Source organism: Armigeres subalbatus, chromosome 2 (genome assembly GCF_024139115.2).
Source record: "Armigeres subalbatus isolate Guangzhou_Male chromosome 2, GZ_Asu_2, whole genome shotgun sequence".
Taxonomy (NCBI): Eukaryota; Metazoa; Arthropoda; class Insecta; order Diptera; family Culicidae; genus Armigeres; species Armigeres subalbatus.
Window position 1 is genome coordinate 403,541,698 of NC_085140.1, and position 22,536 is coordinate 403,564,233.

The 22,536-nt window shown below is 37.3% G+C and overlaps 1 protein-coding gene across 4 annotated transcripts in view; it reads left to right on the forward strand.

Moving 5' to 3' along the window:
• The window catches only part of LOC134213330 (uncharacterized), an 87,473-nt gene that overhangs the window by 4,860 nt on the left and 60,077 nt on the right, over positions 1–22,536 (forward strand). For 2 of the 4 annotated variants that reach the window (XM_062692314.1, XM_062692312.1), the window contains exon 2: positions 6,270–6,755. In XM_062692314.1, coding sequence (XP_062548298.1) covers positions 6,691–6,755 — 65 coding nt within the window. In that variant the 5' untranslated portion in view covers positions 6,270–6,690. Of the gene's footprint in view, positions 1–5,833; positions 6,130–6,269; positions 6,756–22,536 lie in introns of those variants that run through there. The other 2 variants (XM_062692313.1, XM_062692315.1) reach the window with 2 other exon arrangements.

A 22,536-nucleotide genomic window follows, 5' to 3' on the forward strand; every position in this document is an offset into this window, starting at 1 on the left:
CATGATTTCAATTTGATGTCGGCTTCATTGTGGGCTTCGTGGCCGTGCGGTTAGCGACGACAATCGTCTAGACGCATGCGCATAGGAGCGAGGGTTCGATTCCCGCCCCGGTAAGGAGAAAACTATTCGTGATCGAAAAATTCTCCACCGGTCCACTGGGTGTTAGGTGTTCTGTCCGTTTTCTAGGTGTTAAGTGTTCAGTCTGTACGACCTCTGGTCGAAGACGGTGTTCCTGTCTTTATTAAAAGAATATGTTTTCAATTTGCTCTATTTATGATATCTGACTTTGCTCGGGTAGCGATCCAAACACCGATCAGCAGACATTTGATTGGCCTAGCTAGATTCACTACAAGTGTGTAAATTCACAACAAAAACAGTTCTGAATTTTTTGTCCAAGATCCACGCACTACTGGATCAAGTTTTGCCTTTCTCGTACAACTAAGTTGTACCGAAAGGCTATCATTTCACTCCAAATTCGAACTTTTGATAGAAGTCCCGGAGACCCACAGTGTTATATACCATTCGGCTCAGCTCGATGAGCTGAACAAATGTCTGTCTGTCCGTGTGTGCGTGTGTGTGTGTGTATGTGTGTGCGTGTGTGTGTGCACAAAATGCCATAAAAAACATTAGCCAAATTTTCACATAGAAACTCTTAACCGATTTTCTTGCAACAAGTTGCATCCGACTGAGACTAAAACGCTGTTGATCACTATTGAATTTCATAATAATTGCAAAAAATAGATAATATTAAAATAGTGATGAGACATAGTCACATAGAACAATAATGTGTTATGAAAAATGCCTTGCATCTATGAATATTTTATCCGTGGCTTCCCATTAAGAGTTTCATCGCACTATAAAGATGCTCGTGTTGCACGCATTTAGGCGTAAGTATGCTATTCGTTCAGTTTCATAGTATTATGAAATTGACCGAAAGTCAAAATTCGAACATAGGAAATTCGAGAAACTTTTGGCAGCGCCATCTGTCGTCTAGTAGTGTAAATTTTCTATCATAACATTAGACGGTGTAACTGTTTTGCCTTTCTTGTACATCATCGAGGTGTAAGCGTAAAGGCTACATTTATTACCTTTTTGCGCGAGAAAGGCGCCATCACCGTTAGGTGGATTAATCTGGGTTTTTTTTTATAATTTGCCTAGATTTATTGAATTCAAAATTTCGTCAAAATTTCAATAGAACTTAATGAAATTTCAATTTCAATAGAACTTAATGACTTTTAGTGATCCTTACTTCTTACCTCAACATTGAAACATATGTAGGTTGTAGAGGCTTAGGGAATTCATAAAGTAAAATTATTTAGGTACACAAAGCAAAAAAGTTAATTATCTCCCTACTTTTATCACACGCTTTGTTTTGAACATCTGCATGGAAGTAGGTAAAAGGCGCACAATAAGGGTTTCGCCAAGGGCGCCGGAAGTTCACGCTTCGGCTTCGAACCTTCATTCTTTTAAAATTGATTGCTCGGAGCCAGAATGGCCAAACTGCAGAACTCAGTAAATGTATCTCAAATAACTTAGCTCTCAGTTAAAATTATCTTTCATCGGATAAAATCTGGAAAAAATATTATCAAGCTAAAATTATCGATAAAGTGTGATAGTGACATCTATTACATTCTCTTATTAAATCGTTTATATGCTGTGTATACAGATTATTTAGTAATAAATAACATGATCAACGAAGAGTTTTGAATCTACGAAAGGAAGAAACGGGGACAGCCGTACCAACTGTTTCACATTCAGGGGGAAAGATGATTGACGAATCGTTGGGAGTGACTTTGCTAAGAAGATTAATGTACACTCCATGGGTCCTCGACATCTTGGGATGGGACACAGTTTTTAGTCTAGTGCCCCGGCTTATACAGTGATGGGCAAAAGTATTCGCATAAATTCAGATAGATTATTAACCTCCTTCTGGACAAAACAAATACAATACTAAAAATGGATTTCTCTTTGATATTTCGTATATGGTATCATTTTGTTTTCGTTAACTACATTGCATATTTGTAGCAGAGTCTCTCTCATGGTATTTTAACGTTCTTGGATCCGCGCGAGATGAACCGGCCTAGGGCCGAAAATCTCGTAAATAAAGATAATTCAATTCAATTCACGTTCTGGGATCGAAACACAACCTTTTTGGATATGCTTAAATAAATGATCTTGTATTTCTGACTCTGTAACGATTTATTCTTCGATAGTTTTTAATCATGAATCCATTATCTAACGATTTTCGTAATGTGTTTAGGGTCGTTAATTTGTCAAAATATTCAATTTAATAGCAAATAACATTCCGTCTAAGGCATTACAAGATCTAATTTTTTTCAACCGATTCTCCTAATTTTTAGTTTGTAGTTTGGTAAAACTCGCCGAGATCTGTCCCCTAGGTGTAAATTTGCTTGAAAAATCTTGAAAGTAAGTGCTGCAGTGTACTTTTTTCAAAAAAATTACGTTGCCTGTGCTCTGCGGTCAAATTGACCCCAAATTGTAATTGTTATCAAACTTTATCAAAACACATATCGGGATATCTTGAGTAGTCTAAAATAACGAATTCAAATATACCACCACCTAGCGGCCAAGTTATAAACTAATAAATATCTCATGTCAAAGCACATGCCTTCCTGCATAACCTTCCTGAAAAGGTGCAGTTCAAAATGGGTGTGATTTTCAGATATAAATAAAATAAGCACAAAAAATCCTCGAGCATGACGACACGCCACATCGTTTCTCACGCCAAATGCACGGATGAGCAGCCGAAATTCCCTGATCCCGAATCCTAAGCCCTGTCCATCCTTAAATATTGTAAACTAACCTCGAGTCACCACGAGTACGCTGGCTCGTAGATAATAGGAATACGAATAGGCTGGTACGTAGATTGGATTGAATGTATCTGAGCTCAAGAAATCGTAAATATAAGTAACCTTTTTGAACGAGGGTACGAGGGTTGTGATGGCGGTATCGTAGATCCAAACATTTTCCAATCGGTTTTTGCACACGAGGCTTCCCGTCGCTTCCTCTGAGTTTGAACTTTGATTCATCACTTAACACAATTGTCTACCATTTCTGAATACTTCAATAAATAAGACGTCGAGCAAACAGACGTCTTTTCTTCTGTTTGTTCACCAATGTCAAAGTCTGCCCCACTGCAACAATTCGTCTTTCAATTGTTTAAATCGAAATTCACGATACCTCCTGAATTCTACACTATTACTTGGAAGGATCATTTCTTATACCTTAACTATCAAAATGCTTTCCTTAAGAGTGGTGGAATTTGGATTCCCACGTTTCTGAATCATTGCAAACTTTTTTGATACACGGAAATTGATACAAAATCGCGGTTTTGTCGAATTCTGCACACTACATTTATGTCAAAATGTTTTTGTTGCAATTCGTGGAAATTTGATTTTTTTTTATTTCAAATCCAAGACTGGCGGGGGAAGATTTCACTAGTGGATGTTACATTTTTTACCAAAACTTTCTAAAAAAGCGACATTTAGAATATATCTTCAATATTTTACTTTTACTTTTCAATAAAACCCAAATTAATCCACCTAGCGTTGGTGGTGCCTTTCTCGCATTTAGTTAAGACACCAACCTTATATGGGGTTTATATGGTCCAATGCTCCATTTTCCTCATAACTTTTAAATGCAATGACCGATCGTTGTAAAATTGAATAGAGATCAACAAGGCTTTGACCCCTGACGAATGAAACTTGTTGCGAGAAAATCGGTTAAGGATTACTATACGAAAAGTTGTCTAATGTTTTTTATAGCTTTTGTGCACACACATACACACACACATACACACGGACAGACAGACATGTGCTCAGCTCGTCGAGCTGAGTCAATTGGTATATAATACTATGGATCTCAGAGGCTTCTATAAAAAGTTCGTTTTCGGAGTGAAATGATAGCCTTTCGGTACAACTTAGTTGTATACGAGAAAGGCAAAAACATGTCCGTGAATTGAAATTTGACAAATTATGTGTTACAAGCAATCTGGCATCTGGTGACGAAAATTTGCATTAGTTTCATGAAAATAAATCATATTGTCATAATTCCACTAAAATAGCTTAATATTTTTATTCAAAATAAATGTTCTGTTGTTTTTGGTTGATATCAGTTGCATGTTTTGTCCAATACTGTGAGCACATCAAGTTTCTAAGCATTTTAAAACAACGGCTGTTAAAGGCGTTTTTGCCTTTCTCGTATACTAAGTGTACGTAAAGGCTATAGCATTGCTCCAGAACAGAACTTTTGATAGAAGGCTCGGAGACCCATAGTGTTACATTCCAATCGACTCAGCTCAACGAATTGAGGTGATGTCTGTATGTATGTATGGGTGTGTGCATGTGTGTATTTGTACAAAAAATGTGAGACACACTTTTTGGCACTTCGCATTATCTGGTGTACTCGCAACAAGTTGCATTCGACGCGGAATCCTTCCTTATTTTTTTTTATTGAAAATTGGCCCAATCGGTCCTTGCGTTCCGTAGTTATTAGAAAAATATTGATATTTTTTACATTTTGGAAAAAAAATCAGATTCAAAAACAATTTTTTTTTTCAAAAACTGCAACAAATAACCGCAAATAAATGTGAATTAATGGAAATAAATGAATCAATCTCCCTAAAGTGCAATTTTGACCACTCTTATGAGCTTTTCTTGTTACTCTTATGTGTTTTATTGTTTTATAATTGATTATTCTGGGTTTGTTTTTATTTTTATTTTAACTATGTTATTTGGTTCATATTTATTTCACAACAAACCCACCGCGGCTTGCATGGATTATCACCTCTAATGATCCGCGTAAACCAACTTACCCATCACAACACATCGTAGCTCTAGCGCCACACGCTCATACCATAAGAGAATTTTCTTCACGGTATGGTGTACATTACAAACTTTAAGCTGTTCGATACCACCATGGGACCCAGTCCATGTTCCTAATACAAAGTGATGGTATGTTCGGTGCGTACAGTTAACCCTCCAGTAGTGCGGTTCAACAAGATTTTCCTGTCACCGAGTTGACACCAACCCGCATAAATCCAAACGATAGCCAAACCATTATTAGAACGGTTTACGTTCCACGTTGAACCATAAATTTCTACTGGATCATAATCGTACTTTAGTCTGATTACGTTTTGACCAGAGTGGCTACGGTTTTCGTAGACCGGATTGTATGAGCAACGTGTTATTAAGAATGGTGACCGTAAGAAAAAATGATTTTCTTCATACATTGTTGGAGGAAAGATTTTATCAGTATTATATTGATTATGGTTCGTAGACTGTAAATCTCATTGATTAAAGTTGAGGTGATTGTTTTGCCTGTTCAAAGAAATTTATATTAATTGGTAACGATATCAACTATATCTATGCTATATTTGTAACTGTGCGAAGAACGGTAAATAATTACACCCGATTCTTTAGATTCAAACGGGCAAGTTAATTCTAATATGTATTGATAATAGTCTGCAGTCGCACAACGCAAAGCATACAATTTCATTACAATCAATCTACCATGTGCCTCCACTGAATCAACAAGACTTCACTTAGTGAAGGCACATACTGGTTTGATTCTCTAAAAATACAAAAATTCAAGAGTTAATTTGCGTAGGCAGTAGTGGTTTCCATTATTAGTGTTTCGACGAATTGATGTTATAGAACAACAATTTTGAAATTTTCATTTAACTATTAAGCACAACACAACTCGGATACCGACTGCCTAACCCACACATCGCTTCTCAACACATGCCCAAGGCTTCGAACAGCGCGGCACACATTCCCCTGATGTGTCTGCTTGTGGATGGTCTTTCCAGCCAGCCAGTTCTCCGTCAGATTTCAAACACAATCGTAGCGGGCGAGTCGCTTTACCGGGCTCTCGACGAGTTTTGCACTGCGCTGCTATTTCTGTTGTTGTTCGCTGGCTGAGGAGTGTTGTCTACCCACAATTTGACAGCTCGTTATCGCTTTATTCCTCCGTTGAGCAAACATTCGCGCTGGCTGGTCGTCGTCTCAGGCGAAATTTATTGATTTGTTATCACCGCAGCGGCGGCAATGGCACAAGACGGCGAGGACAATTTCGTGGAATGATAATGGGAAACACCCGTTTTCGATGGTCAGTGGTGCGTTGACATATTAGTTCTGCAGTAGAACGCATATAAGGAATACTGTTGAACGACACTGGAGTGGTGGATACAAGTGCTTCAGTGAAATTCGGAAGAAACAGCGAAGCAAAGTTATTTTCGTTTTTCCTAGTGGTGCTGTCCTGTTATCAGTTGTTGCCTCCCTGGAAATTTGTTCATGCCGGTCGTGTGATAGACAACCTTATGAAGAATACGTGGCCGAGGGTTGTGAATTGCAAATGGTGCTATCAGTTGTAATCGGGAAGGTTAAATTAGTGCTATGAAGAATATATGTTTCTAAAAGCAAAGTATGTTAAATAACCAAATAAGTCGTCAGGTATTCCAAGTTGATAAATAGTGATGATGCAGTGAATAAATTGTTGGAACAAAGTGAAGGGGTTTGGTGAATCACGCTCGACCGAAGGTGAATAGCGATAAGCCAACACACATAAAAAAGTGAAGAAGACATCATTACCAAGCAGAGCTGAATCAATGCATCAAGAGACGGGCATTCCGTCAGCCAAACAGTTTGCGAGAACACGAAACGAAGATAAATGAGCAAGAACATGAAGCGGCAGCTGGAAAAGTTTAAGGAAGAGATCAAGTCGAACTTGACCAGGTGAGTAAAAATTCATGAACATGCAAAGCAATGACTTCATTATTGTTGTCCAAAAATTTGGTGTTGAGTTTTATTTTTCTCGTGTTAAATTTGCATATTAATTTGTATTATAAGAATATATGATATGATTACCACCCATGGTTAGTGGTTTTACTTGTGCCATTCAACTTATACAAAGAATACAATACAAAATTTTTAATTGTTTTGGTTCTCTATCGGAAATAAGTGTTTATTTCTTCATTTCGCAGAATATTTTGTTTGATCAGATTCTTTGAAACTAAGAGATTTTCTACCAATGATAGAGACAATTCTGCCAAAACCATTCCGCTCCCCTAATTAGAGATAGCAATAACTTTTCTTACACGAGCAGTTATTTTTCCCGAGCTGGTATCGTTGGTTTGATTGTGCTAGACCGTACCTGCTCTGTTCGAGGAGAACGGGTTTTTGTTTTCCGATGTTTGTTTTGATTGCCTCATCGCTTCAATGGAAGGTGCTATTGCGGGCATGCGCTTCATCATCATCTGAACAAACGGTTTGATTGGTTTGGCGATGTTCGATTGCGAAGCTATCTTGTGTTTTCTGTCATCATGTGAAGTACCTGATTGAAAACTGTTGCAGAGAAGTCAGCTCTATCGAAAAATATTGGTTTTGGAAGATTGTTTAGGCTCCGTATCAGAATAATTAGTATGAACTTCGTGCAGGAAGAGTTTGACTATTGCTCCTATTACATTTTCAATAAATTAACTTAACAGAATTCAAATTTCCTAATCTATCTATCTATCTATATATATAAAACTCAATGTTTGTATGCTTGTATGTATGTTTGTATGTATGTTCCAGCATAACTTCTGAACCCATTGACCGATTTCAACCAAATTTGGAACACACATTCTTTATCTTTAGGAGTTGACGATAGGGGGGTTTGAGATGCTCTTTGGAAAAGGGGGAGGGTGTGGGGGGAGGAGTATTGCTAAGTTATTGATCAACTCAGTGCACCTTTTGAACCCCTTGGCCGATTTCAACCAAATTTGGAACACACATTCTTTATCTTGAGGAGACGACGATAGGGGGGTTAGGTATGCTCTTTGGAAAAGGGGGAGGGTGTGGGGGGAGGGGTATTGATAAGTTTTTGATCAACTCAGTGTACCTTTTGAACCCCTTGGACGATTTCAACCAAATTTGGAACACACATTCTTTATCTTTAGGAGTTGACGATAGGGGGGTTTGAGATGCTCTTTGGAAAAGGGGGAGGGTGTGGGAGGAGGAGTATTGCTAAGTTTTTGATCAACTCAGTGTACCTTTTGAACCCCTTGGACGATTTCAACCAAATTTGGAACACACATTCTTTATCTTTAGGAGTTGACGATAGGGGGGTTTGAGATGCACTTTGGAAAAGGGGGGGGGTGTGGGGGGATGTGTATTGCTAAGTTTTTGATCAACTCAGTGTACCTTTTGAACCCCTTGGACGATTTCAACCAAATTTGGAACACACATTCTTTATCTTTAGGAGTTGACGATAGGGGGGTTTGAGATGCTCTTTGGAAAAGGGGGAGGGTCTGGGGGGAGGAGTATTGCTAAGTTATTGATCAACTCAGTGCACCTTTTGAACCCCTTGGCCGATTTCAACCAAATTTGGAACACACATTCTTTATCTTGAGGAGACGACGATAAGGGGGTTAGGTATGCTCTTTGGAAAAGGGGGAGGGTGTGGGAGGAGGGGTATTGATAAGTTTTTGATCAACTCAGTGTACCTTTTGAACCCCTTGGCCGATTTCAACCAAATTTGGAACACACATTCTTTTTCTTAAGGAGACGACGATAGGGTGGTTGGGAATGCTGTTTGGAAAAGGAGGAGGGTGTGGGGGAGGGGTATTGCTTAATTATTGATTAACTCAGTGTATCTTCTGAACCATTTCTCGCTTAACTTTTCAAAAGGACCTAAGTAACATTTTTTTCATGAATTAATTTGAATAACGCAAACAACAGAACAACATGAAAGCTATTGATTCAAATTAATTCATGAAAAAAATATTACTTTGGACCTTTTGAAAGTTAAGCGAGATTTGGCCGATTTCATACAAATTTGGAACACACATTCTTCATATTAAGAAGACGACGATAGTGTGGTTGGGAATGTTCTTCGAAAAAGGGGGGTATGGGGGGAGGGGTTTTGTTCAGCGATCGATCAACTCGATTTGAACCAAATTTGTATCAAATATTGTATTTCCTAAGGAAACAATTTTAGTGGATGAGTAGGTCATTTTAAAAGGGGAGGGGGGGGGGTGGTGTGATATAGGAGTATTGTTTAGTTATAGATCAATTCAGTATAACTTCTTGGCCCATTTACCGATGTCCACCCAATTTGATATCCATATTCTCTGTGTAAGGAAGACTATATCAGACTGGATAGGAGTGTCATAGCTGAATGAGAGAGAGGGTATATTTATTAAACAAACAGTTAAGTATACCTTTTTACCGCAGATGACAATTCAAACCAAATTTGTAAACACGTATTCTCTACCCAAAGGAAACTATTATAGAGTGACTGGGAGAAACTTTTGGAATGCGGAAGGTTATTGGGGTTGGGTATTGTTTAGAAAACAACTTAATTTAAAATCCCTCTTATTTAGTTCGAGGTTTCGAGGTTTCTGACATTGTACAATGCTTCGAAAACAAATTTCCCGAATTCCTCAAAAACAGCAAATCCTCAAAGATAACATTTCCCCAAAAATGACTTCAACGAAATTGATATTTCCCAAAAATGATTCTTACCGATACACATATCCCAGAATATGACATTTCCCTGAAAATGATATATCCCTGAATGAAGCAGGACATCAACATAACACTATTTGGCATAAGGTCATTCGACGTGAAGGATATTTGGGATAATTTTGAACAGCATCAGAAAAATCTTTCATAGAAAGCATGCATTTGCAGGGTATACAGCAATGATAATTGTTACCCTTCATCGGAATCATGGTTTGCCCAGTGAAAAGCAATGATTAATGTGTTTTGTTCTGGACGGTGGATGTATGATTGCTTCTTAAAAGTAGGCATTTGCCCCGGAATAAGGCAATGGTGAGTGTGATCCCTTCTTTGAAAATGGGCGTTTGCCCGGAATAAAGCATCGATGGATGTTTTTCCTTCTTTAGCAATTGACGTTTGCCCGGAATAAGGCTATTCAAACCAACAGCCCCTTTTTCAGTCAATGCTTCCAAAAGCCTTCTTCTAATCAAATGATGAAGTATCAATAAGTTAACACAATTACTCTGTTGACCAATTGGTTTTATCTTTTTCTGATTGTGAAACAAAAAATTGAAAACCAAACTGGCAATTCCGAGCAAGGCCGGGTACATAAAGCTAGTCTGTATGTATATAAATGAAATGGGCTGTGTTTGAATCCGCATTTTTTAGTATTTTATTTTATATTTGATTCCTTTTGGAAACCTTTTTTTTGGATTTTATCTATTTTTAATCGATTATGCACGGACCAGTTTTATCTATTTCGAACTGCATAGAAATCTAAAAACAACAAGGCCACTAACTGTCAAAATGGACAGTTACTAGCCTTGTTGTTTTCCATCTTTTATGAAGAATGAAAGAGAAAGACATTTGTTCAAGCAGTGTCCATATTAAAGCTTCCCTTTTGGATTTTTTGTAGCTAAGGAAGGAATCAAACCAACGCATTTAGGGTCCAGTGCAATGTAGAGGCATTGCGTGATCAATTCTTCAACAGGTGGATCGTTTGATAACATTTAAATGTTTTGAGTAAAACATGTCTAAAAGGAACCTGAATTCCAATTGTCCGTGTCTATAAGTTGCAAAACTTAAACTGGCTACACAAACCGTAGAAAGTCCTACTTGCAGCCTCAAAACGTCTTATCACCTCGCGGCTAACGTCATTATCACATTTTACGAGTATTCCAGGATATATTTATTCGTCGACAACCTCAAATCGCATCCCATCTATTTCCATCTCGTGACGCCGTCACGCCGTGAAACGGCTGTCATCCACGAACAACTCGCCTGAAGCCAAAAACATGGTGCTGCAACATGGTGCTGGATGTGAACATTGCCGGTTAAGCAATAAACACACGAAGTCAGAACTGTCGGATGCGTAAGCGTCATGTGTTGCATTGCGTTGCATTGTTAAATTATATTCAACGAGATGTATTGCATTGTTGTGTGATTTTCGACGTAATTAATTGGCGCTTAGATGTTGCATGAAGAAGAAGAAGCAGAAAGATGATATTTAAGAATATTCGCACTGGAAACATACGAAGAAATTTTTGAAACTCTTCTTTGAAATTCTAGAGACAATTTAATTAAAAACGGTAAACAGTACGGGGTTGGACTTTTCTTATACTGTGCAGTATGATATCACAGAGTAAAAATTGAAATTGAAATATTGTGTTTATTGTGCAGTAGAAAACATGTCTAACCCCGTACTGCTTACCGTTTTTACCGTGCTTCTAGAATTTTAAAGAAGAGTTTCAAAAGTTTCTTCGTATGTTTCTCGTGTGAATATTTTTGATTATCATCTTTCTGCTTCTTCTTCTTCATGCATCATCAAAGCGCAAGTCGCCAATGCTCTCGCGGCGGTATGAACGGAACTTAAAATATGAAAGGCAACACTAGCGCCACCCAATCGGTAGACGGCTTCAAGAACTACATCTCATTTCAGGGGGTGTTCTCTGCCAGCCACCAGTTACTTATTTATGACATAGTTTATGGTCAGTCCTACTCCTTCAGTCTCCCATTTAAAAGGCATGAAAGCCTCTTCATTTGCTGTGCGATCTACATCAACGATGTCGATGTGATCCGCAAAACCAAGGATCATGTGAGACTTGTCGATGATGGTTCCGTTTCGTTGCACACCAAATTTTCAAATTGTACCTCCCAGAGCTATGTTGAATAGCAGATTAGGGAGCGCATCGTTCTGCTTTATTCCATCTAACGTCACGAAAGAATCGGATATCTCACCATAAATTCTGACGCTCGATTTGGATCCATCCACCGTCGCACGAGTCAGCCTTGTCATTTTTGCCGGAAAGCCATGTTTTAGCATTATTTGCCACAGATTGATCCACTGAGTCATACGCTGCCCAAAAATCCACAAACAGATGATGAATCCGCAAGTTGTATTCCTGGAATTTATCTAGGATTTGTTGCAGAGTAAAAATTTGGTCCGTTGTTGATCGTCCTTCTCGAAAACCGCTTTGGTATTTGCTGAAAAAGGTCTTTGCAAACGGGCGCAGTCTGCTTTGGAAGATAACCTTGTAGGCAGTATTGAGGAGTGTTATGCCTCGGTAATTAACAGAATCAAGTATGTGCCCTTTCCTGTAGATAGGGCATATAAAGCGATCTAGTCAGGTCCAAAGCTTTCCTTTTCCCTCCCAAATAATTTGTGGATTATTTTGTTCAGCCGGTCACTCCAAACTTTTAGAAATTCGGCCGGGATCCCATCCTTCCCAGCTCTAGAACAGCCCTTCTAATTTCGTCTACCGTAGGTGACTACACTGCTTGTCCATAATCATCCATCCTGATTCTGTGTGTGCCCTCTATGTACGATTGGACGTTCAACAATAACTCAAAATGCTCCTTCCACCTAGCAGCCACCCCTGCTAGGTCGGTCAACAGATCTACGGAACTGTCACTGATCATGACTGGCGCCAGTGCGCTTTTCGTGGGCATGTTGTTGGTCGTTTTATAGAACTTCCGCGCGTAGTTTCTAGAAAATCTTTCCTTTGTCTTCAAGAGTACTTTTTCCGTCATTCCTTTTCTTATCGTACCATTATTTTCTCAGTTGCTCTTAGTTCTTTATAACGTTCTATACTTTGACGTGCAACGAGCATGCGGCTCCTGGCCTGGTTTTTCTCATCTGTCGCTCTTTGGCACTCCACTTCAAATCAACCTTTTTGTTGGTTTCGTTGCGGGGTTAGGGACAAAAGGTCGAAAGACAAAAGGTCGAAAGGACAAAAAGCCGAAGGGACAAATTGTCGAAAAGGACAAAACGTCGAACGGGACAAAAGGTCGAAATAAACAAAAGATCAAAAAGAACGAAAGGGACAAAATGTCGAAATAGACCAGAAACATTTCCTAAATCAACAATCTATTTTATTTCTAACAGAACTATCTAGATATTCATAATATTGTTTCAAAGTAATTACTCCTTTTTTGAAAATGGCTCATTTTTCAACTTTGATCGATGAGATGAGTGTGTAATTTATGCTTGAAGTTACCCAACTTGTTCTTCACCGACCTTTGGTCCCTCTCGACCTTTTGTCCTTTTCGACCTTTTGTCCCTTTCGCTTTCGACTTTTTGTCCTTTTCAACCTTTTGTGCCTTTCGACTTTCTGTCTCTTTCGACGTTCTGTCTTTTCGATCTTTTGGCCTACCGGCCTGTTGTATTTTCGACCTTTTGTCATAGATTCTTCGTTGAGCGGTACCAAGTTGCTGTGTCTGTTGTATTGATCGCCTAATGAACTTGTTGCCACAATGCATTAAAATTTTCTCCAGTTTGGTATCCTACGATTCTTTTGTCGAGCAAACGCCCTCGCACGGTGTAAAAAAATGGATTATTATCGAAGTTTCATGTACCTCTGATTTTTTTTCACAGAAAGTTAGGCAAGGTCACTAGAAATGAGGTACGGGGTGTTTAAAAATATTTCATCGGCGATTTTTTGAAAAAAGTGATTTTTATTGTTTTCTTCCTTAATATACCGTCTAAAAAGTCGATTGATAACTCAGCAATGGATAAATTATTGTAATTAGCCCTAAGAATAAAAAATATACATATTTGTTGCCTCTTTTGTATAGAAAACCTATCTAAGAAACGAATCTAAAGTTTTGTAATTTTTTTTTCTGTGAATTAAGCGTTTTTAAAGTATGTTTTCGAATATTTGTTTTATTTTGCTTTATTCACAATCTTATTTATTTTTTTAAAGAAAGAATCATCTATTTCCAGTCTTGGTTATCTGTTGTATTCACAATCTTTTCTTCCGACATTCGAACTAGATGGCCAGCCCTTTATCAGTTTGCCATATTTCATAGGATTCATAATATTTTCCTCTAGATACAGTGTCTCATCATTACTGTGGCCATGTACAAGAACCTCACTGAATATTGATCGCAGCACATTTAACTTGAAAACCCTAAATCTTACTGGCCTGCTTCTTACAGAGTACACGCTTCACATCCGAAATAGGCTATCGCATGAACTAGGGCGAATTTCATTTCCGACTGCATGTTGCTGAAGCAAAGCTGTTGTTACAAGCACAACTGTCCCATATTTGAGAGATTCCATTTCTGTGTGGGCCATTCATACTTTTATGGGCAGTAAGTTGGTTACGTAAGTCGTAAAAGACCGTATTCGCAACAGCAATCCACAAGTAGTCTAAGGAAACAATTTCTCCAACACTCCAACCACATTTATATTTCTATCTATAACAATTTGTAGAGTTAATTACAATCTCAATCTTCAGTTAGACAAAAGTTTCCACCATTTCGTCTGCAAAACCCAAGAGCATATGCGTAAGAACTTGTGAGATGAAGTCATGAAGTACATGGTTGCGTGTAGAGACAGAGATAAGCTGAGTGTTGCTTGTGCTGATATAGTGCTTCCAAGGGGTGTGTAGAAAAAATACCTTTGAAATGTTTGCAAATACTAACAAAGACGTTTACTGTGAAGTATCTCTGTTACGAATAGAGTTACCTCCGGCGTACATAACAAGTTTAGGCCTAAGTTAGGTCTTGTATAATGCAGACGGAAAAGAAATTCGTTCTTTATAATACCTTTATTCTACCGGTGGGCAATTACGGACATAAAATGTGAAGAGGCAGTGTGCGATACCGAAAGTGTCCCTGACGTTAAATATGAATATGAAGTTTATGGTGTTGGTGCTAAGTGAGTGCTCTGGTAATGCTACTGGGAGCACTGCAAGTAACACTCAATCCGCTACAAGCACATAGAGTTTGACATCTCTTGTCCTTTCACTTGCGGGCATTCGCGTAGCAAGGTTGTATGACAGTGGAGCGGTTCTTCCCGGCAATAAAACAGTTTCGCATAACTAGGAAGCTTTCGAATTTTCCGAGCGGAAGGTGCTGCGTATAATATATAGTGAGGACCAGTAAATGACGAGTGGTGCTTACGCACGAATTACAAGGGGAATATCATATGTTTAAAAGAGAAAGTATTATGAATCTTTTAAAATACGGCGCACTTCAGTGGGCAGGTCATATATTGCAAACGTCAAAAGATAAAATTGTAAAAATAATATTCAAGTTAATATTCATCAGACAACAGTTATAGATGCTGGAGATAGAAAATTATTAAAATCGTAAAAATTAAAAACAAAAGAAATACTTGAAGAAAAAAAAACACCTTAGCCACAGAAAAACAATATTCTTACAAATTTTAGACCCGTTTTAAGATAGGTTTTCTATACAAAAGGGCTAGAAATATGTTTATTTTTCATTCTGCGGGCTAATTAGAATAATTTATCCATTACTGAGTTATCAATCGACTTTTTAGACTGTATATTAAGGAAAAAACAATAAAAATCACTTTTTTCAAAAAATCGCCGATGAAGTATTTTTAAACACCCCGTACCTCATTTCTAGTGGCCTTGCCTAACTTTCTGTGAAAAAAAATCAGAGGTACATTAAACTTCGATAATAATCCATTTTTTTACACCGTGCCTTGCTCTACAGTAAAAATGAATTTTAAGTCAGTGTTTATTGGAGATAAGTAAAACTAGAGTGAATGTAGCATAACAGTAGTTAGAAGCTAAAACATGTGTTTGCTGATATAGTTGATCACAGCACCTAATAACCGATCGTTGTAAATGTGAGATTATTTGGGTGCTTTGAATAACTGCCAAATATATTCGAAATCGGAATGAACGGACTCGGAAGCTTGTTCGTTATTTAAGCCTAGACCTCTAGCGGTTTTCCTACATAAATCTGGAACATAATACATACATCAAAATATGGTACTTCGACGTGAATGGATGCTGTAGTTTTTCCCAGCTACTGGCAAAACCATCGGCTGCTTCTTCAAAACCTATGTGATGAACTTCTTATATTTTCGAAAAAATCACTATAATAAAGAAATTAAAAAAAAAATCTTCAAAACCATGCTCGAGTTTGAAAGTAAAGCATTTAGCGTACACGTTTTTGAAATCATTAAGAACCTAATGATTGTTAAATGAAATTTGTTATAGTTTAAGTAGAATGACTTGCCATAATCCGCAGGATATAAATATATCAATCAAATCTATTAAAAATGTAGTGAACGTTAATGGATCGTTGTTCTGCAAAAAACGTTTTGCCATTTCTAAAGAATTCCTGGAGAACTTCCGAAGCTATTCTTGGTGAAGGGGTTTAAAAAAAGTGTAGAGTGATTGGTGAAAGATTTTTGCTAAAGGAATTCTTGAAAGAATAGCCGAAGGATTCCCGAATGGATTTTTCAAATGAGTTTCTAAAGGTATTCTTGGAGTATTTCCAAAGAATTCTTAAAAGCAAAATATCCGGAAAACTCCTCCAGGTGTTTCCTACACATTTCCTCAAGATACTTCTGAATAAGTTCCTAAAAAATCCCAAGGAATTTCAAAAAAAAATATCCGAAGGTTTTTACAGTAAAGCAGTAATATAACGCTAGTGGCACTGTAATCATTGAAATTATTCTGCCAAAATATGCTCCAATAAGCTTAATACCTAATTCAGATTACGATTAGATTATTTTTCGTAATAAATATCGTGTTATGGGGATGGCAACAGGTTGTTGTTTATCATGATATTTATGATCATAAATGGCGTAATCTGAATAGGCTATAACTTGGCCGTTTGACACTTATAGTACCGTTACCTTAGCTGCTAGGTCCAAGCAAACTAGAACAAACTAGATGTTGGTCACGCGAACTGCTATACAAACGTTAGGCATAAAGGATGTTGAGCATAAAATGCCCCAAAAACAGCTCACGACATAAAGAAGATATTATGCCTAACATCATGTACTCAGCAATCTCATATTTTTACATCAACACATTTCCTGAAGGACTTTGCGTAAGAAGTTCTGAAGGATTTCCTGAAAGAAATCCCAAACAATCTTCTGGAACATTTCCCTAAGAAGTTTTCTAAAGTTTCTAAAAAAAACAGCTGAAATAAAATTCAAAGAGATTTCCGAAAGAATTCTTAACCAAGTTTCTAAAGAAATTTCTTCAAAAAAATCAGAAGAATATCTGAAGAAATCTGCAAAGTATTTTATGAAGGTATTTCCGAGAGATTTTCGCAAGACATTTACGAACAAACAGCTAAAGGAATTAAACAAATCGTAAAGGAATCAAATGCATTCTATTGTAATTCTATTGGACTTTTTTATTCGGGAAGCGCTTGACTTGTATTCAGAGTAAGAACATGTAAACAAAGAGTGAGAATAAGTAAACAAAGAGTTGCGTAGAACGTTGTTTATGATTTATTTTTTCGGATTTTGATGCAAGATTGATGTTCTAGAGCCTGGTAAACTCTATCCATGACTGCATTCCGAGATCAGTGTTTGGCTCAATTTCAGTGTAAGAAAATGTAAACAAAGAAAACAATAAGCATTCCGAGATCAGTGTTTGACTTTCGTTCGGTGTTCGGTGAGTTCGGTGTTAGAAAATGTAAACAAAGAGTAGGAAAAAGTACGCAAAGAGTTGCGTAGAATGTTGTTGATGATTGTTTTCTGATTTTTGATGAAAGATTGATGTTCTAGAGCCTGGTAAGTTCTATCCATGACTTCATTCCAAGATCAGTGTTTGTCTTGAGTGAGGTGTTAGAAATGTAAACAAAGAGTAGGAAAAAGTGAGCAAAGAGTTGAGTAGAATGTTGTTAATGATTATTTTTTGATTTTGATGCAAGATTGATGTTCTAGAGCCTGGTAAGTTCTATCTATGACTGCATTCCGAGATCAGTGTTTGTCTTGAGTTCGGTGTTAGAAAATGTAAACAAACAGGAGAAAGTAAGCAAAGAGTTGCGTAGAATGTTGTTAATGATTTTTTTTTATTTTGATGCAAAATTGATGTTTTAGAGCCTGGTACAGTGGCGTAGCCAAAGGGGTGGTTTTGGGCATAAAACCCCCCCCAGAGACATCATTTTTAGAAGAAATTTTTTGTTTCGGAAAAAAATGTTCAGAAAACACCCCCCCCGCCCCCCGACCAATTTTCTGGCTACGCCACTGGCCTGGTAAGTTCTATCCATGACTGCATTCCGAGATCAGTGTTTGTCTTGAGTTCGGTGTTAGAAAATGTAAACAAACAGGAAAAAGTAAGCAGAGTTGCGTAGAATGTTGTTAATGATTGTTTTCTGATTTTGATGCAAGATTGATGTTCTAGAGCCTGGTAAGTTCTATCCATGACTACATTCCGAGATCATTGTTTGTCTTGAATTCAGTTTTAGAAAATGTAAACAAAGAGAAGGAAAAAGTAAGCAAAGAGTTGCGTAGAATGTTGTTAATGATTGTTTTCTGATTTTGATGCAAGATTGATGTTCTAGAGCCTGGTAAGTTCTATCCATGACTGCATTCCGAGATCAGATAGATAGATAGTCTTGAGTTCGGTGTTAGAAATGTAAACACCGAACACGACAATGCATCTCTAAAGGAATTTCCAAAACAATTCCTTGAGATGTTTTCTAGCAAAGAATTTTTCAAATTAAATCCTGGAGGAACTTCTGAAGCAATTCTTAAAATCCGGGGGATTTTCCGATGGAATCTATGGAGAAATTTTCAAAGGAGTACCTGAAGGAATTTTGATTGAATGGCTGAAGCATTTTCTGGGTGAACTTGCAAAGGAATTCCTGGAGGAATTTCTCAAGTAATTTACAAAATTGTTTTTGTGAAGCCACCAAAATATTTTTTAAAATAATAGTTTTCGCAATATTTACTTTTTCGAATTGATTATATGCTGCTAAAATCTATACATATATGGCACGTTTGTTTTTGTCTGGAAATTAATGTAAAACACCTGTAAAAAACCTGCAAAAATCAGGGAATTTCGTTTTTGCAGATGAGTAGACACCCTGATGTAATTTGTTTCAAATAAAAAACTAATTACCAAAGGTTTTTCTCATGCTCAGGTTATTCTTGCCTTTAAAGTTCCTGGAAAAGAGGTATCCTTCTTGAAGACAGACGACTTCCCACGAAGATTTAGAAGAATGACTCTGCCATCTTTTTGAATCAAATATAAATACTTTAATATTAAGTTATAATTTGAGAACCAGATGTATCCGGCTTTGAACGCATATAGTCGCATTCTGCCGCATTTGCAGTACTCGACGAGGATTCTTTTTTTTCAACATGATTTTCAAATTTGACGTTCGGGTGAATTGTGTGCAACGGTGCCTCTTCCGTATTCGCTGTAACATGTTTCACAAACTGCGCTTGAGTTTCTTGGATTCAAAAACTGCCATATTGCTTTTACCCTCACGTGTACTGGCTGCGTCACAAATTTCACATTTGCACATTTGTGATCGCGTGACGATTGAATTTTTGAGATTGTATCTGTGAATCTTCGGGACCCTTGTACAGTACTGCAACTTCTCATTTTCAATTAGAGATGTCACGCAATGTTTACATATCTGGCCCTTTCAATATCTATAGAAACGCGAAGGATGAGTGGCATGCTACAATAATCTCAAAAAATATTTGTCCCATGACAGGGCATGAAAGTGTGCAATATCTGCTTTATTTTTGTGTTTATTATCACTTGGGACTCGGTGAATTAAGGGAATATGATTAATTTATCGACTAGTCACTATTCTTCACATGTATTTATTAAAATACCTACTTTAGAAATTTTAATTTTAATATGAGACACAACATCCTTTCATGACTGCCTTTCAAGCGAATTTATCAAAGAACCCACGATTCTTTCATTTGGTCGCCTGAAATAGAGAAAGGCGCTTTGCTCTCTTGATTTAAAATACCTTTGACTTAAAATATCTTGCACTGAATGAATGCAACAAACCGCACACAACATTCTCACAGAAAAAAAATACAGAAGATTCAATTTGCACAGGAATTTTTTTCACTTCTCAACTTTTTTCTTATTTTGCAAGCCTACTTTGATGCTCGTCGTTGAGGATTGAAAGAATGATTTTATGTAATTTCAACCAAAACCCTAATTATTTATAAATTACTATAAAATCATATAGGGGAACGGTTCGCCACTCCATGCCATACAAAAAAAAACATACTTAAGTCAGTTTGACGCGCAAATCTATTGTAAACGCAATAAGGGACCGACTGTTTACTTCGATGACATTTACTTCCAGGGTGCAGCAGCCGTAAAAAGTGTAGACAACAACCTTCCGTGCACCATGTTTACGGTACTCGTCACTGAGTGGCGATACCGGCGTTTCTATCTGTTTTGTTAAACCCGCTACTCTATGTTTTGAGATTTTCACAATTTTCACCATGAGCTCATGGAAGAATGGTAGTTGGAAATCGATAAAATGTATGGAAAAATAAGGTATTTCGCAAATTTATGGAAAATGGAAGTGTTTTAGAAGAAAGTAGTGATAAGGAATGAAGTATGAGGTGAAAAGATTATCTCCTGCACTTAGTTTGCACTGATTAGTAGTTTTATAGTGATGAAATTTCGATTTTACTACCACTGAAAAAACGCCATCTCTTGCATTAATCGTTTCGACTGGTACCTTATTGTAATAATGACAACAAATAAAAGCTAGTTAAAAACGAATTTCACCACTTTTTGGGCGATTTTTTAAAGTTATTTTGAGCAGAGCTTAAAATATTCATCTTCATGACGCAACTTCGGTCCAAATTTTGACAAACATCGCATGAATATTCAAAACATAGAATGACATAGTCAGACGACTACTCCACCAATTCATTCATTCGACTATCACTGAGTGTGCTTGCTATGTGCAGAAAAAAACATAATTAGCACTGTTTTTATTGCTGTTTACCGTTAAAAGTGCCTCGCGGATGAAGATCGGATTCAGTTTTATGTGATAAATTACTTTACTCATTTAAAACGTGTTCAGATTTAAAATAATTTATCAATTTGTAGAAAGTGCACAAATATTCAATGAATAATATTCAATCGAATATTGACAGTCCAGAGCCGACTTTGAATGTGTCTGGAAGTGAGCTGACAAGTGAAGAAAGGTGGACTTCACCAAACATTTTCGATTATTTTACACTCTGATTTTGAGGATATTAATAAATATTATATACCTACCTATTGACAATATATTCCACTCTTGCTGAAAACAGGCGAACACGACGCAAGCGCTACAACGGATGGCGGTCGAACTATTTTATCACGGCAACGCGTAGAAGCTCATCGTTGCTATGAAAACAATCAAAACAAAATGAAATGCTAAACGTCATATATTTTCGATGTAATTGAAATACTGGTATGTTGAAATACTTCTGGTGGATAGTTTCTCAAAAACTGCAAATGACTAGCTTCCCGAAAACCTGAAGGTTGTTATTACTTTCTTTCTTGATTCATGATTATTCTTGTTTCTAATATTCCATTTGAAAATCTTCGATCTATCGCGTGTACTCAGCCCCCTTTCTTCAATGAACAAGATGGATTCATTATCATCCGGCAGCCTTCACCGAAATGATTTGCTACATAATAAGAAAATGAACAAAACTGTTCCGACTAGTAAGCTGTTCGAAAAGGTTTTAAGAACTCCCACTTATGACTTCACTTTGGCCATTTCGTACTGTTTTTGTTGTGGAAATAAATTAAATGGTATCTAAGTAAAAATAGTAGTTGATACTAGATTGAAAAGCAGACCAAGTTCCAGTTGGAATGTAGAACCATAGAAAAAGAAGATTATGAAGAAGAAAAAGAACAAGATGCTTGAATTTAATTTTTAGTGGGTTGTTGAAGTTAATACTGGAAAGTATCTCCCTAACAAATTTTGTATGGCAAAAAAAAGTTTGACTAAACATTTTTCGGGAAAGATTCGGAACGATCTGGTATTAAAATCTATTTTTTGTCTACTTTCCGTTGGTTAGTGTGGTGATTTGCTCCTAGCTGCTCCAAACCTGAAAACTGACTGTTTCAATGTTATAATGAGGACGCTGTTACTGCTTTAGACCTTAAGGTATTGGCTTCCGGAAGTACTTGAGTATCATCTGTTGGATAACAAATCTAACCTTAAAATGAATTAAGCGTTCCAAAATTACTCTTTGGTGAAACATTCGAGCAACATATAAGGTTTTGCATTTGTTTGGGGGCCGCGACTGTGAGACGTGACGTCGAATACGCCGCAGCCACCGAGCAAAATTATTACAAACAATGCTGCTGATTTTCGGACCTGGGACACCAATTTCTGGGATCCAGGAAATTCCAAAATTTTGAAAATCTCTAGATTTTTGTCTAAATGGCGAGATGATCTCTCGAAATGGCGCTAAAAGTAGTGTACCACAACGAATTCAATAGCGCATGACCTGTCCATCGATGATGATGCACATATATAGCGGTTCTTTGCGGTTTAGCGATAATGAAGAGCTGTAGCTCAAGCTTAAGCGATATTGAAAATAATTCCTCCGGTCAACATTTGAACCCATGACTAATGCATACTAAAATTGCGATCCAGTTTCCTTAAGATTGGTAATTCACATGTGCAGGGTTTTTGATTTTCGCAGAAAAAGCAGTTAGACAATAAAAAGTATCCCCCAAGGTTTGGATTGCTTGAACCATTAAAAATCAATAGACCGGTTTGTCAACACCCATCGACATGTATGTTGGCCCAT